A 17,661-nucleotide genomic window follows, 5' to 3' on the forward strand; every position below is an offset into this window, starting at 1 on the left:
AATGTTATTACATTTGAACTTTTGTGTGCATTATCTAATGTTGTTTTTGTGGTAATCTGCCCATTATCACATTAATAATTTACATTTTCTAAAAGAACATAATTATAACAACATGAAATAATAATTACAGATCTCTCTGTTGCTTATGAATATGGGATTAATGGATTTTATGCAACATGTTTATTGATGAAAGCCTTATTGCTGAGCTTATCAGACTGATTAAGCACTTAATGCATCTTCAATTGGAATCTAACATGATTTTTCATGATTACATGAATGATGAAAAAGAAGCAACCTTTGATGTAGTGCAAAGTTCTTTACATGTCAATATCAAATATTAATGTGATAATGGGGAGATTAATGCAAAAAAAAAACCCAGAAGACTAATGCAAACGAAAAGTTAAAAGATGCAAAAAAAAAAAAAAAAACAGATCAAACCCCTTGAAATTCGACTCAATATTCACCAAAATACTAACATCTTGCTTTGTGCTGCCTCATTTAAAAGAAACTTCCATGTGTTTGCACCTCTCCTTCCACCTGTGCACCTTGTGTTTGGCACCAAAATACTGCTTGGCACTCAAATATTACACAGACGGGAAAACTACTTTTCAAGGTCAGAAAAATACCAAACTGTCTTAGTGCTGCTGCTGGTGTTGGTGGTTGTGGCGCCCTTAAGTGTGTGTTAGGAGGGATTTAATGCTTATTCAACTTGGCAGTTTTTCACTTACTCATTATCCATCAATTCAGCTGCTGCATCTGTCTGTTTATACTCCCAACTCTATAATTTCAAATTGGCCAGCAGACATTAAACAGCATTAATAAGCAGCCACGGCCATCAGTGTTTTGATTGTGTTGCTCTCCCTTCCATCAGCTCACAGCCATTAACACACTGAATATTTAATCATGTAACTCTTCCTCTATTACTCCACCATTAATGTAGCCTACATTTCATATCCCTTCACATAAACTCTTACGCATCCCACCAGCACTGTTGACATTCACCTCCACTTTATAGTTCAGCGTGGGGAGGAAATCCTTGAGAAGAGAAAAGCTAAATAATTTCTCCCAGTTGCTCCGGGGCTTCATGAGCACCACTCATTAATTAAAGGAAATGTATTAGTCATGACTCCCACCAAAGCTTTTGCATATTAATGAGGAGTGTGTTTTCCAGAGTGTGTACCTTGTGAGCGGAGGCCGCCTCAGGCCAGGTCCTGACTGGCACTTAAAGACACAGTTCATGATTTGATACAGAAAAAAAGATGCTCCTGCAGTGCAGCTGTACTGCAGCAGCATCAAAGGTCTTTTTAATGTATTGTTTATAATCATCAAAAATCATGTTAGATTCCAATTGAAGATGCATTAAGTGCAGCTTAATCTGTTTGATAAGCTCAGCCATAAGACTTTCATCAATAAACATGTTGCATAAAATCCATTAATCCCATATTTATAAGCAACAGAGAGATCTGTAATTATTATTTCATGTTGTTATAATTATGCTCTTTTAAAAAATGTATGAATCTAAATTCCCTTTTTTTCCTCTAATAGTGCATTTCCACTTACACAGGGTGACAGTGCCCTCAGGTCAGCTGCAGAGCCTCATTAGGATCTTTCAGTGTGGGGCTCATTAGTGAACATGTAGTATGTCTTGTATGACATGTTGATTGTGCTGTGATTAGCATGCTGCAGCAGGCTGATGCAGTGTTACACAAATCTGTGATGATTATTATTCACCATTGATGACATGACAAACTTGCAGCGGGACACTTATGAATCACAATTAATCAGTATAGCAGAAATATATATTACATATACACACCTTTTCTGGGAAGACAAAGAAAATGATGGCTGCATTCCATTAAGGGTCCCCGTATTATGCACAGAGGTTCGTTGTCACAGTGTCATGACCTACCTGCACACTTTAGCAGAACACTAATAGCCTTTGATGTTATCAGTAACAACTATTTTCCTGCTGTGACATCATCTGCAGTGAAAAAGTCCTAGTGTGATGAATATTGGGTTCTATTTGTAAACATTTGGAGCATATCTCTTTGTGCATAAACGTAGCATGAGGAGTTAACAGAGGGACTTTTGGAGGAATAAAGCATGCACATATATTTTTTTATTCATATTGAGTCATTTGCATGCAGCTTAGATCTTACATAAATTTCTTGCACACTCATGGGTCCATTCAGTCTCTATTTAGAGCACTTAAGCTGAACTGTGGAGGCTCATTTATAAAAGTTCTTGGACGTGGTTCGGTTACAAAAAGGTCAAAGTTAGACAGAAGAATCTGTCCCAAGGCTGCAGAACCTCAGGGGCACCAGCTTCAATATGTGTCACTGTAGGCTTTTTGGTAATTTGAGTATCTGCAATGAAGTTTGGGGACATGCACATTCAAAGCACCTGAACTATTTAATTAAATTAATTTATAGTTTCAGTTGAACTATAATTGACATTGGACAAAGCAGTTCCGATTGATTTCTAAAGCTGAGGATTTATACACTTTTACAAAAAAGAAAAAAAAAAGATCATTCCATATTGTATAAAGTGAAATTTCCATTTATTTTTTATTATAAACTAGCCATCAGGCTGTCTAATTCTTCAATAGCTAACAGACTAACTGAATTTCGCCTCAGGGATAAATAAAGTAATTTTGATTTGAATTTGTATAGGCCTAAATGCTGTATATACATATCTAAAGGCTTAATCCATGAAGAAATGCACACAGTCTATCCGAGCTCCCTCCAGATGTCTGAGCTCCTCACCCTATCTCTAAGGCTGAGCCCAGCCACCCCACGGAGGAAACTCATTTCAGCCGCTTGTATCCGCGATCTTGTTCTTTCGGTCACTACCCAAAGTTCATGACCATAGGTGAGGGTTGGAACATAGATGGACCAGTAAATTGAGAGCTTTGCCTTCCGGCTCAGCTCCTTCTTCACCACGACGGTCCGGTACAACGCCCGCATCACTGCCGATGCCGCACCAAACCGCCTGTCCATCTCACGCTCCGTTCTACCCTCACTCGTGAACAAGACCCGGAGATACTTGAACTCCTTCGCTTGAGGCAGTACCTCTCTCCCCACCCAGAGGGGGCAGTCCACCGTTTTCTGGCAGAGAACCATGGCCTCAGACTTGGAGGTGCTGACTCATCCCAACTGCTTCGCACTCGGCTGCAAACCGCCCCAACGAGTGCTGGAGGTCACATACACACACACACAGTGCGGACGCTAGCCAGCTGAAGCATAGTCAATGTGTTACTCGATGTTAAGTTTCCTGTCGGCTGCGCGACTCTACAAAGTTTGTAGGAATAAATGGAATTGGTGCCAGAGCCAGAGTGATGTGGAAACATTTCGGATTTCACTGTTCAGCACAACAACTGTGTCCGCCGTCACTGACTGCACAGCGGCCGCCACTTATTGTAAACATCAAGCATGCTTTACTGTACACAAAGTGTCCGCTGCTGATCGTAAACAAACCGGCTTCGCTAAATGTGCATGTGCATGAGTATCTGGTGCTTGTTGTAAACAAACGGAGGTCGCTTAGTGAACACATGCACATACATACTGTACTGCTACAGAGCTAACTGTTAGCCTGTTAGCACTGACTGTCCTGCCTCTTAAAGGAGCCATGCCACTCTTATAGTGGACGCATTATAACGCACAAGACATTTTGTGCTTTTTTAGTAATACTGCAAATGTTTGACAGGCAGTAGGAGCTGCCAAATATAACATAATATAATATTTATCTCAGTGCAATTTCTGTTAACGGAGCCCGAGAGTCTATTTTATTTGTTTTGATTGTAGGCCTAGTTTGTTTATTTATGTTTTATTTATATAGGATGTTTCAATATTTATTTTCCACATTTCAATTCCAATGTTTAATATTCTTGAGATTAAAAATTCATTGCTGTGGAAAAGGATCTACTCCACAATACTATCATTTATCGTGATAGTTTCTGGGAAAATATATCGTCCTAAAATATGTGTTATCATGACAGGCCTACTCCCAGCACGAATTGTCAAAGATGAGGAGTTCATCGCCATAATGGCAAAAATGAACAAAAAGTTGAAAGTGCCAAAAAGACATACAATTTTAAACTTGACTGACAAAATGTACAAAGAAGAGAAAGAAAATATCAAACAAACCCTGGCCACAGCTATGCTATTTTATTTATTTATTTTATTTAAATGTATGTGTGTGTACTTCTAACATGTTACAATAATAACAATAATATAATTATAAGACAACCTTGTTTGAATTGTGAAATGGGTCTGGCTAAAGGAAGATTTTGGTTTCATCTATAATACTAGGTACTTATACTATAATGACTCGGTTAAATAGAATTACATTACTAAAAAGAGACTGAAATACAATTTTCATTGACTAAACTATAGACTAAAATGTCATCGGATTTCGTCAACTAAAACTAGACAAATAGTCACGGATAATTCTGACTAAAATAAGACTAAATGCTCAGACTTTTAGTCGACTGAAACTTGACTAGACTAAAAAGAGTATGAACGTGACGAAAATGAATAAAAACTAAAAGACAGCTTGACACAAAGACTAGACTAAGACTAAAATTAAAACAGGCCGCCAAAAACAACACTAGCTCAGTGTTGTAGTTAATTCTACTTTTCTGTGCGACCTTTCAGGGTGCAGGTGGTAAGTTTTTGATACTCATAAAAAAGTTTTCTGTTAAATATTCCTTAAACTTTCGCAGGGTTCCTCAGCAGATGCGGCCGACTACCAAAGTCTGAGTAAAGTTGAGGTTATTTAGCAAACCTCTGGAGCTAAACTGCACCACCTGCACAACTAAACCCACCTCTTGTTCCCTCATGCTTTCAGATGAGTTGAGAGAACATTTCATGTAACTGTACCCAGCAGAATGTAAAACAGTGATCCTGGGTATGTGCAGTACATACAGCACTGTCTACTGTACACCGTTTTATAGTGAGTCAGCATTTCATGAAAGAAACAACTTTAGGAAACTGTTTCATGTTGCTGACCTGCTACTATTTTCTATAATAACACATTCTCTTAGTTCATGGTACTAGAATCTATAGTGACTATGAAAGACTGTGTTACTTTCAATGCAAGGATAAACAGAGAAATGCCCAAGCTGCATCTATAGGGTATTGACATGATACAGTTGAACTTTTCTGCTGCAGCTGAAGAGAATGAGGTAATGTGATGCCCTTATCTACAGTGTGATTGGTTTAGTTTGCATCTCTGCAGCGAACAGGCAAATCATTGATTGCTGACTGCTTTAATATTTGTAATGTAACTGTGTTTTGGATGAATTATAAAAACCAGATAGGAAGCGTTGATCATCTTTGACTGAACTGTGAAAAGCAAAAAAAAAAAAGACAACAACAAAAAAACACATAGAATCTGATAATTACAGAAATCTTATTTTGCATTGCCCCCACCTCTTTTGTCATCCAAGTAAAATATATTTGAAAAAGTTGAGATAAAAGGAGTCTTCTAAATCCTCCTGCCAGTAGGACTTGTAAGTCATCAACAGCTGCTTCAATTACATAGCAAAGGCATTTCCAGCAATAGGCTAAGCTAAAAACAAGTCTTACCTGGTCTGTTGCAGGCTACATTTTAGCCTATGCAGCAGGTGTGCATTGCTGTTCAACTCAGAACCTTATGCAAGTTTGACGTTAGGATCATATTCATTTCATGTGACCAACATGAGTGGCACCATTGTAAACATGCCGCCAATACTTTCTGGCTCAACCGCGGTTGAAATTGCCACTGCAGCTGCTTTGTACCATTGTAAGAGTCCCAGATTCAGTTAGATGCAATTCCAATCAACAGAGAGATAAAAATGACTACAAAAAGGAACAAAACAACTACAAAATTACTGCGACACCACTAAAACAACTGTTAAGTGACATGAAAGAAATACAAAGAGACATAAAATGACAATGAAAAAGTAACAGAAAACCACAGAAAGATCTGTAAAAACTGCAAAGATACAGAAAAAAGAAAAGAGACTTACTACATAAAGTCTGCATTTCATGCTTTTATGCAGGAAATATCAGGGCTGACTCTGCAGTTAGTGATCTGAAAGCTCAAATTGTTTACATGGTTTAGTGAATGTTAAGTGCTAATATATTACTTGATGTCGTGCCTCACTAGTCACCAGCATCTAAGCCAACATCATTAGACTAATTGATGCTGATACTGAGCAATCAGTCAGCACACCTGGCATGCATCAGCTGTTGCTCCCAGCACCTCTACCACCTCATTGCTTTAAGTAAAACTAAGCTTGAAAAGGCAGCTGTGCCATTGCTATCATTTGAAATAGCCTTCATGTTACAGAATTTATTGCAAATCCATTTTTTGAACGTGCCAGGCTGAAGCGGTGTTTGGAAACATGGATGCTATTGGCAGAAGAGAAGCTCAGCTGTGATCTCATATCCTCAGCCAACTAGCTTGTTGACTGTCCTCTCATCAGTGGAATTTTCATGGCTGCCCAGCTTGAAAAGAAATAAGCATTTTTCCAATGACCTCTCCATCTTTCACATAACAAACACACACACACACACATACATGGGTTCTGACTGTGGACTCTCTCTCCATCTCTCCAGAGCATGACGAGTGTGCCAGCAGCCAAAATTTGTGTGATGAGAACGCCATCTGCACCAACACCATCAGAGGACACCTGTGTACCTGCAAGCCGGGCTACGTGGGTAACGGCACCATCTGCAGAGGTAAGTTCCTGCCCTGGAACAGCCCTCCAGACACACACACACACACACACACACACACACACACACACACACACAGATACAGGCCCGACCCTTCCTCCACATCCTTTGATGGTGGCGGATCCTCTGCTCCGTAACATCATGGTCGGTCTGGTTCACTCCTCCTTCACATCACCTAACCAGGCAGCAGCTGCCACAGAGATGATGAAAATTGATTCTGGAGCAGTTTCAGCCTGTTTTTCCACATGTGTGCTTCCTCTCCCTCACTGCACATCCTGCACCCTGTTGACCTGTCGCCCCGCCCAGGCACCTCCCCTGATTGGCCCTTCGGTGTCATACAGATGGAGGGTGGAGAGGAGAATTATGTTTGTGCAGTATGTGGTTGTGTGCGTTGTGCATGAATACATATACAATATATACCTGGTCTCACAGGAATCAGTGAAATAGACACGGATTCGCTTAACTCAAAATCCGTGGAATAGCCACGGAATCACTCAAATTACCGTGAAACTGACACGGATTTCGCTACAATGCAAGTTAATGACAGTCATATCCCGTGGCTATTCCATAGATATTTTTTCCTATTGGTTTGTGTCCAAGTCACGTGACTTCCAAGGTTCCGGCGGTCAGAACAAAAAACATGGCGGACAGTTCTCTCATTTTTAGTGAAAAAATCAATATTTTGACTTAGTTTCTGCATAAAAATGGATTGTGATTAAATTTCTAGCGAGAAATATATGTTTTATTTTCCAAATATATATACATATACATATTCATACCCTGGAAGTGCTTACCTTCAATAACCTTTAATATGTGGAAAACCATATTTTAGTCAATTCTCGCTCTTATGTTTCCGCTCCTGATCAGCTATTTAATATTTTATACATGCACATATCAAAACTGCCAAACTAGCAAAACCTATTTAATTGTAATTTAATTTAATTATGTCCTGCATAATACTGCACAGAACAAACTCAACAACTCTGGTAGACAAATAATAAATTCACTTATATCATTTGTGGACTTTCAGTGGAATTGCGACTATCGTTGTGCATTTTTTAATGTTTTTTTTTTAATTTGCAAACACAATGTGCATTCAAAGTTTTGCTTGGTTTACACTGTCCACTGAAGTGAGCATGAATTACATTATTTAATTTTTTATTTCAGTGTGATTTTGAAGTCATTGAATCAATGTATTATGTTCAATATTGCAATAAGTCTCAGGAAGGGGTTTGTTCGATTCCCCACACCAACTTTTGCAGTGCAATTTGTATGACATTCCACAAAATGACGTGTGTGATGAGCCATTTTTAACACATTGCTGATACGTGAGCTTACACTATGGTCATAATCACTGTTGAATCACTGTTAAAGGGTTAAGCACATCATTAAAACTAAAACAGTTCACTTTAGTCACCAAAACCTCTTCTTTAAGGTTATAAAAAGAAATAAACATGGAGCAACAGGTCACACACACAGACTCACAGTCTCTTGGATGAAAGACCTAGGGTTCAACCCACACACCAAACAGGTAACCTATGTGGCTGTTAACAAATTCCAGTGCATTACCTTTCGTAGAAAATAATCCCACCTGTTAATGATGAAAGCCTCAATATTGCAATTATGCCTAAAACCACTGTAGGTTATAGCAATGTCTCATAACATTTAGCATATTACTCAAAATGTGAAAACAACAGCTGGTTTTCAGAGGTGTGATGTGCCTGTTCAATGTCACTGGAATAAACCCAAAGTACTGTGCAGGCAATATGGTGCATGAAGTGATATTTCCAGTGCATTTCTGACAGCTGCTGAAATGGAGCACAATGACTGACTAAATGTAGTGTTTAAATCAAGCTCTATATAATCCATATTGAGCCATAGAATTAAAAATAATGATACATTCTATTCATATAACCCTTTCCCTGTGACACAAATCGACTTAACAGCGTTTAGAATAAAAGTTTAAAGTTTCACTTTCAGTTATGAAAGTTTTGAACACCCTGCTCTTACTGAGCAACCTTGATATGTTACTTTGTTTTAGTAGCTTGTCACAATCAATGCAGATGTCTTGCCAACAAACATTGGCTTTTGGTCTGAACCAACCAGTTTGGACCGACAGAGTCTGCTGGCCAATTCAGAAATGGCATTTTTAATAAACTCTGTGAGCACACACGGTGTTATCGAGTGACAGATTTACAACAAGAGTGACTTATTGCTGTTCAATGATTTCCTATTCAGGGGAAGCTACACTGTGTTTAACAACTGCTTTATCGAACCGAGCAATAAAATGTGAAAAAACACATTAAATAAGATTTATGTCTGTTTACCAGTTACATGAAAACCACTTTGGGAGCTTGAATTGGCATTTGATTCTCTATTGTAGTTCTGTGACCCTATGTTAGTGTCAGTGTGAGTGAATATGGGCTGTGGAGTTGTTTACATGGACTCTGACATTCTTCAGTGTGTGTGTGTGTGTGTGTGTGTGTGTGTGTGTGTGTGTGTGTGTGTGTGTGTGTGTGTGTGTGTGTGCATGCACACCCTCTAGCTTCATGTGTCCACTCAACCATGTACCATATGAACTATATTTAACTAAATATTTGCACTAGAGGTCGCCGCAGTGGGACAGCGGCTGCAGGTTGAGAGAAGATGAAGCAGAACAGTCGATAGCAGCCCATGAAGAGCCCTTATGGAGTCTGAGGAGACTCGTTAGAGCATTGGCAGTTTCTACAAGCCAGAGGAGCATCACATCTTGAGCTCCCTGACGAGTACAACAAATATCCCTCGGGTCCATTATCACCGCTGCAGAAACTCCTCTGTCCACCTGAGTATTAACAGCCACGTTTACACTCAAGCCAAGGAGGTGAAGAGAGGCAAAACACACATTTTAAGCGCAGTCTTTGGCCGAGTGACCAGGGAATTTGAGATCCAATCTTCAATCTCTTGTTCAGGAAACACTGAACCATGATAGCACCTTAGAATAAATAGCATGGGGATACCAGGGTTGTGTTCTGATGGCTGGTTCCATTGTGGATTCAGCTTTACATTTGTAAAATGCCTGCCATTCCCCATTCCATCTTTTGTATCATCCATCGTTTTTCATCCGTTTATCCAGGGGCAAGGTCACAGAGACAAGAGGCCTAGGAACCTTGTGGTTCCACACAAGATAGATAATCTTTCCAACATGTTCTGGGGAGATTTCCTATTTGCAAAAGTAATCTACATGAGAAACATCCAGGTGATGTCAAGTCAAGTTTTATTTATTTAAATTACATGTTGTTTTTTTACTTATGTTGAAAGCTATAATTACATAAATTTAGTAAATATTCGAATGGATTAAGATTATTACAATACATTTTATGCTAGATTCATTCATTCATTATCTTTAACCGCTTATCTGCACTCGGGTTGTGGCAGTCATGTTCTCATTCACCACTACGGGCAATTTAGAGTCACCAATTAAACCTAAGTTTAATTGGGACTTGGGAGGGAGCCGGAGTACCTGGAGAGAACCCACACTGACACGGGGAGAACATGCAAACTCAGAAGAGCCGCAGGCCGGAGTCGACCCGGCGACCCTCTTGCTGTGAGCCAAGAGTGCTAACCATTACATCACGTGTAGCCTGCTAGATTCATATTTGGTACATTTTTATTGAACCTCATTTATATCACAGATATATGATGAGTCACAACCTAAGCATTAAAACAAGACTTGAGAGACATGGAGGTAACCATAGCCTTGACCATTTAAAACCGTTGCATTCGTCACAAAGCAGTTCTTGAATTAGGTCTTTAAATGCTTTTGTGGAAATATTTGGCACTGAAATTAAAATTATACATTCTCTACCTGTGAAAAAAACCTCTAAGGGCGCTTTCACAAGCCAAGTCCGTTTGGTTTGTCTGAATCAGGGTGAAATTGATACTTTTGGTTGGTTTTGTATTTATTCTGGTTTGCTGTCACAGTGCAGAAAAGTAAGCAGAACAAATTAAAAAATAAGATTTGAAGAGGGGCATGTACAAAGGTGGAGGGCTGGAAATCTACTCACACTATTATTACTTATTGGTTGAAAAGTTGGCGGTGAAAAATGTAAACAGGGACTGGTAGTAGGGGTGGGCGATATGGCCCTAAAAGATTATCACGATATTTCAGAGTATTTTCACGATAACGATATTCTTGACGATATTAAAAAATACTGAAAAATATATAGAAAATTATTTTTTAGTCTGTATAAATAAATAAAAATTGTACAACAAAATATAAATTAATCATAAATCTAAATGTAGTTCAAATTGCAAATCTCAACAGTTGCCAAATACAAAAAAAATTACTTACTTGAGTATTAGCAAATAATAATAAAAAATAACCTTCTAGGGGGTCTGTGCATTTTATAGTACAATGTGATCAATCTCGTCCACTTTGAGAACTAAATGTGAGCAAACACCTCACAAACACATCATTGACTATTTTAATTAATTATTGTAAAGGAGAATAAAGGTTCTTCTATGTTTTATTTAAGGCATCTTATTTTGACAGTCTTCTTGTATTTTCTGTGGTGGATTCTGTGCTGTTATTTTGAAAGCTGCATTTGTATAGCGACCATAGACTGTATATAAATAATGGATTTAGTCACCGTGACGTCACCCATTGGTTTGTGGACTGCCCGTTGGAAGCCTCGAGTTCAGCGTTATACTCGTCGCCATCTTGTGTCGCCATCTTGTTTCCAATACGCGGAGCAGACCATAATTGGACTGTGGCGGAGCGAGAGGGATCTGACGACACTGACTACACGCCTCTCTACACCGGCAACTCGACTGAGAGAAGCCGCTGCTAATTCATGTTAGCATTATTTGGAGCATTAACTGGGATGTTAGTTTTGGCTAGCAAAAAAACAAAAACAAAATGTATCTTTCTTACCTCAGAAAACTGAGCAGCGACTCCTTGGAGTGTTAGTCCAACCAAACACTGAACAAGACATTTTTACTGAACAAAACGTTCAAATAAACCGTCATTAAGTGAAAATACAGTGTGAAAGGGTCAAAGTTATGAGACCAGATCGGTAAACGTCATCTTTTCTATCTATATAACGTTATATATAACTTTATTGACACGTTGCCGTGGATACGCATTGCTCTGCTTCTCTCCTGGTGACGGCTCGCCTTGTCAGTGACCTGTCAATCAAAGCTAGAAACGCCCCAAATCATACGATTCTTTATCTTCTATTTTCTTCTAAATGGGGCCATTATTAGAACTATTGACATCAAATTGTCTTGAAGAAGATTTTTTACTAGCGATTGAGACCATAATGTTGTCCCTGAAAATTTTTTCTGAGGTAATAAATCAAGTGAGAAGTTTTCAAATTTAGCACTGAAATGAATGGGCAGATTTCTTTTGCAGCCAAACTTAGCACCCCCTACTGGAATTTTCGCTGAATTGCAGGCTTAATGCACTTCCTGGTTGGCCTCCATGCTCAGACACGGAGATTGCCGCCTGATAGCGACAGGAAGTAATAGTAGCTTTTTGTGATTAAAACAACTTTAATTGTTAGCTAATGTTAGCTCGCGGCTAACGAACGGCACAATGCAACAGTGTGTTTGGACCGTTTGGACCTCTGACAGGACAGGTTGATAGTATTTAGATCGGCTTACGTACACACAGACGCACAGAGAGAGAGTGGGGACGGGACTGATACATTACAGACAGGTAGGTGCTTGTTTTGAAGCGCAGTGGGAGGGCAGCTCGGTATATTCAATGCGTGTGTGTGAATGCGTGCGCATGTCTCGGAAGAGGACAGAGAAGTGGGTCGGGGTTTTGACTGACTGACGGGTGACAGACACTGCTGAGCAGAGACAAGGTCTAGGTAATTAATAGGAAATCCTTATGCCACTATGTCAAGAAGTAGGGCATGTTGCCAATATCGTGATATGCATTTTTTTACCCATAAAAAAAATATACCGGTATAATCGTGAACGATACAATATGGCACACCCCTAACTGGTAGCATTTTAAAATACCATTTTGAGCCAAATTTCACACACGCACAACATAAACAGCTGTAAATACCAGGATTTTTAAAAACCTCACCGACCTGTCAATGCCACAATGCAGTAGGTACTCAAAAAGCAGCGGTTTGATTTGCAGCCCTACTCATGTCGAGTGCTTAATTTGTAAATAAAGTGATCCCATGAGCTTGCAAGAAACCCCTTTCATGTAATTTTCATGACTGTGTGCTTTTGCTTGGCTGCTGTCCAATAGTTTAGCGTATCATTAAGCATAATTAGGCTGTGATTTCCCAAAGTACTTAAACACGATGTCAATAAAATTCCAACAAAATATGCTGCATCATGGGATATGGGATACTGTGAATGAGCCAGCATCAGCGGATGAGCCTGGTCCGTATGAGCAGCCTCAGTGCTGGTTCCAATATTACACAGCTGCAGCTTGTGGCTCCAACCTCCACAGAAAGGTCGTTTTTGTTTTTCATTTTTCTTCCTTTGATTTGCTAAAACCCGATATAGTTCCATTAACAACTGGCTTTAAAGTCCCTGACTATCCAAATGTAACTTCAAACCCAAAGTCTAGTCCAACGAGGTCCGGGCTGAGTGCTTTCTCAGATATTTTGATCATCTTACATCTTGTTTAACAGAGGTAAAATTTAATTAATTTTACCCCTGCCATGTTCCACCATGATTTCTCACTCATTAATTCATGTTCTGTATCTGCACTGCTGCTCATCACCGTGACAACTAATAATGCTGTAATTAAAAGGACAGGACAGAGGAAAGCATGTCAGTCATACCAATGATTAGCGAAGGAAAAGTGCGTCATCCTGGATGCTGCTGCAAGGGCGAGAGAGAAGAAAAAAGAGGAGAGGAGAGCAACTATAAAAGCGGGACAAAAGGTAAATGCAAGATGACGATAAGGGAAAGAGGCAGAAAACGACAGGATGAGGAAAAATAAGTAGGTGTGTCCAACTGCACTCACCCCCCTCTACCCCGCTGTAACACAGGCATTAGGATGGGAGGCAGGTGGGAGGCAGGTCTAGGGAGAGATCAATGCAATTTGCAAAGTGCCTGCCACACAATTTCTGCCTTTGGATTGTTTCCAGGCTCATGCTACACACACACACAAACACACAAACACACACACACACACACACACACACACACACACACACACACACTGGTAGACAATGTACAACCTGACTGTAGTGCTACATCCACATTTTTCACTCTGGAAGTCACGGTCAATATGCAAATGATAGGAAAGAGCAGCTACAGAGGTGGATGTCTCAAACAATGTTTGGAATATGAATTACAGAAATATAAATGCATGGAAATTGCTAAACACAGTGGCAAGACTCCACTTATGTCCATGCTGGAATATGAAATACACTATATGGTAAAATGGAAAGCAGAGCAAAATATGTGGGCACCAGAGCATCACATCCATATGTGATGTCATTCCACAGCCATGGACATTAATCTGCTGCTTTAACAGCCCACAGTCTGCTGGGGAGGATTCCCTGGCTGCAAGGATTTACTTCCGTTCAGCTCCAAGAGCATCATTAAGGTCGACCATTGATGTTAGGCCACAAGGTTTTAATTCTCCCCAAAAGTGTTTGATGGGGTTGAGGTCAGGGATTTGTGCAGGCCGGTCAAGTTCTTCCACACCAAAGAAGTTCAATAATTTCTTTGTAGAGCTCATTTTGTGCACTGGGGGTTTATATTTTAGCACAAGACAGGGGCCTTCCCCAAACCGTTTGCACAAACTCAGAATCACATATTGTGTAAAATATAATTGTATGCTTTAACACTGAGAAGTGCCAATAGCAAAAATTATGTGAAAAGTGCAGAAAAGTCCATTTGTAGACGTGTCCACATACTTGTGGCCACATAGTGTAGGTAATTGTATGATCAGCCGGTTAACAGAAACCACTCATGACTGTCAGACTTGCTCACTGATGATATTTGTCAGAAGCAGGTGAGGAAATTCTATACTTTTTAATAATGCCATTAAAACTTCCTACGTCTTACCTATCCTATTCTGGCCAATTAGTATTATGCGAGCAGGGAGTTGGAGGAATCGGCCTCTATTTTCCCCTCCCCCTGAGATCTCATTACTGTGTGATGGCAACAGTGTTGGCCAATCGACCTGTGCCTCCCATCTCATTCGACTCATACATCACCGCGGTCCTCTCAGGAATAAGGGAATTAGTCTGAGTGTGACTGCAGCTCCAAGCCTGTCTCTGCTAATGTTAATAAGGCGAAAAAGTGTGTTCAGCCCAGCCTTGAGCAATGATTCCATAGTAGCTGAGCAAAATCGGGTTTCTGAGCCAAAAAAGGCTGAGATTAACTTGATATGTTAAAAGCTAAACAGGTGGTAAGCACCCTTGAGTGATAATGGCTGATTTCCTGTGAAAGCAAACATTTTCAATTTCCACTGCCACACTTGAATTGAAGTTAAAGAGAAAGCATTTCCTTTGCAAAGGTTTAAATTGGTCTTATATATTCAGTCTGACCCTGAGGATGACAAAGACAGCTTCAGATGTGGCTTTGCATACTCAAAAACTTTAAAACTCTAAGGGCCCTATTTAGACAGTTTATAGTGCATGGTCTACTGCGTGGTGCATTCCGGGCGTGTCAAATTCACTTTTACTAGTAAAACTGCACACAATCTGGATGCAAAGTAAGGTGCAAGGGGGAAAAGGAGTTGTATTTAGCCTCTTAATTAGGTGTGTTTTGGGTTTAACATGAATTAAACCAATCAGAGCGCCAACTCCCATTACCTTTAAAAGCCAGGTGCACCTGCATCTGGTGCATCGCTATATAGGTACATAGCAGATTCTTCAAACTGGAGAAACAAGCAGGTTTTTGTCTCCACCATCTCCCAGAACACTTGATACTTACACGGCGTGGGCGCTGAATGTGAAAATGACAACTGTGTCTGAAATTGCCATGCACTGCACACCACTTTGCACCAGGTGGAAGACAAAGCCCTAAGTCTTTAATTTTAAAACCCCCTCTCAGATCCTCTTCATCTGTTAGATCTCATTAAGTGATGTTTCATAAATTACATATTTTGCTGACTTATTGTTCCCTCCTCAACTTGCCAGAGCACTTTTTCTTTTAGTGGATACCATGAATCCTTTTTAATAACCCTGGAGACTAAGTCTAGACTCTTGGTATTTAGCTGGTATTAAGTGGAGGAGCCTATAGCACTTGAGCAAGAGTTTCTTCTTCACCGAAATGACATCACGGCTTCTTAGGTTACATTATGGTCCGTGGGTGTACTGTACAGAGTCCTCTCTACTTATTCTCAAGTAATTTCCCCCTGTTAGATTGGCAGCTGTGGAGACAGGCCCATACTGGCGACTGACACCAAGACCTGTCATCTGGAGATTGTCTCAGCAGAAAAATAACAACACCAATGATTCATTTAACCCAAAAAAAGCAACACCTTCATTTTGCTCACAATCAACCTTGTGTGGCCGTCTGAATAATGGCTGTCCTCTCTCACCGTCACTTCAAATCTCATTTCTATCACAGGAGAGTAATTACGGTTAATATTGTTGCTACAGCAATGCCACGGCCCCTTCTGCGACTGTTAACGGCACAATGGATTTGCCTGCTGCTGATATTATGCAAACAGACAATGCTGCTATTGTAGAGGCTCTCATTGTTCAGCCTCACTGCAGCTGTGGTTTAAAAAGACAATTTAAGATATTTAGTTAAAATGTCTGTGTCCAGGTCTGCTTGGGTGACTTTCGAGTGCAGAATTTGACACATATCTAGGCTGATAAAAACTTTGTCACTGCTGTGCGAGGATGCAGATGAACAGTAACCGGTCTCCCTCCCTGCCTCCGTGCATTGAGCTCCCGCAGCTCACCTGCCGGCAAAAGTCCACCACATGACGCAAAACATATGTTTCCTATAACTCCATATCCGCCAAGTACCAGGCTCCGAGCCGGCCTACAGCTGGCCCCCTGTGTGATGATTGCAGGGACACATAAAGAAAGGCCTCCATCTCAAGAGCCCATTTCACTGCTATTGATTGTCTGTGCTGACTGGAAGTGAGAAGAAACCTTTACTTGGTCTTTCTTGCCCCCCCCCCCCCCCCCCTCTCTCTCACTCTCTCTCTCTCTCCCTCCTCCTTTTGTACTGCAATTCTCCTGGGGGGGAAAAAGGCCACCATTATGTCATCTCCCTCAGAGCACAATAAATAAGCCACAATAGTTCAATCGGAGCACGGCATAAGATTATAGATCAGCATTGTTCCCGCTGCCAGCCTAATGATCAGCAGCCTATTGCCGAGCCTTTGTCGGCAGCAGAATGAGTGAGCTAATCTTGTTAATGGTCCGTTTCATTCCCTAGGACTGGTTTGTATAGACAAAGGGGTTTTAAATAGAGAGGATTTGAGTAGCGAGTCTAAACAGCGGCGCAGAGGACAAAGGCATTGACTCGTGCTTTTCTCATCTTGCTATCAGAGCTAATCACAGAGGAACCATGTTGCAAGCAGCTAACAGAGAGCAGTGAAACCCAGGCTAATGTATTCTGAGAAGTGGAGGGAGGGGGGTGTGTTGCTGCAGGGAGGGTAAGAGGAGTGAGAGGATGGGATGGAGGGGGGGGGGTTGGATCCAGCCTTCATTTCCCCTACAAGTCTGAAGCATTTAATTTTCTGTTTACATAATTATTGCTCCCCTTCATCCCTTTTTGATAGGAACAACACATTTAGCGGCTTCTCTGCTGTGTAGTTCTGTGCTAGAGGGCACAGTGTTTTACAACATTTAATTGGGCGAAAACCACAGTATCTGAAGCTATGATTAATTGCAAATGTGGAAAAAAAAGGCACTAAGAAAAAAAACCTACTTGTTTTTGAAGCTTTGTAGCAATTATCATTTGAGGCAATTATTTTTAGTCTGTGCCCTGCTGTTAGATGTAGCTG

The 17,661-nt window shown here is 40.4% G+C and overlaps 1 protein-coding gene across 1 annotated transcript in view; it reads left to right on the forward strand.

Moving 5' to 3' along the window:
* The window catches only part of LOC131982823 (protein kinase C-binding protein NELL1-like), a 306,508-nt gene that overhangs the window by 228,164 nt on the left and 60,683 nt on the right, over positions 1–17,661 (forward strand). Inside the window, exon 14 of the mRNA XM_059347448.1 lies at positions 6,603–6,725. Within this exon, the coding sequence (XP_059203431.1) occupies positions 6,603–6,725 (123 nt within the window). The remainder of the gene's footprint in view (positions 1–6,602; positions 6,726–17,661) is intronic.

This window comes from Centropristis striata, chromosome 2 (assembly GCF_030273125.1).
Source record: "Centropristis striata isolate RG_2023a ecotype Rhode Island chromosome 2, C.striata_1.0, whole genome shotgun sequence".
Lineage (NCBI taxonomy): Eukaryota > Metazoa > Chordata > Actinopteri > Perciformes > Serranidae > Centropristis > Centropristis striata.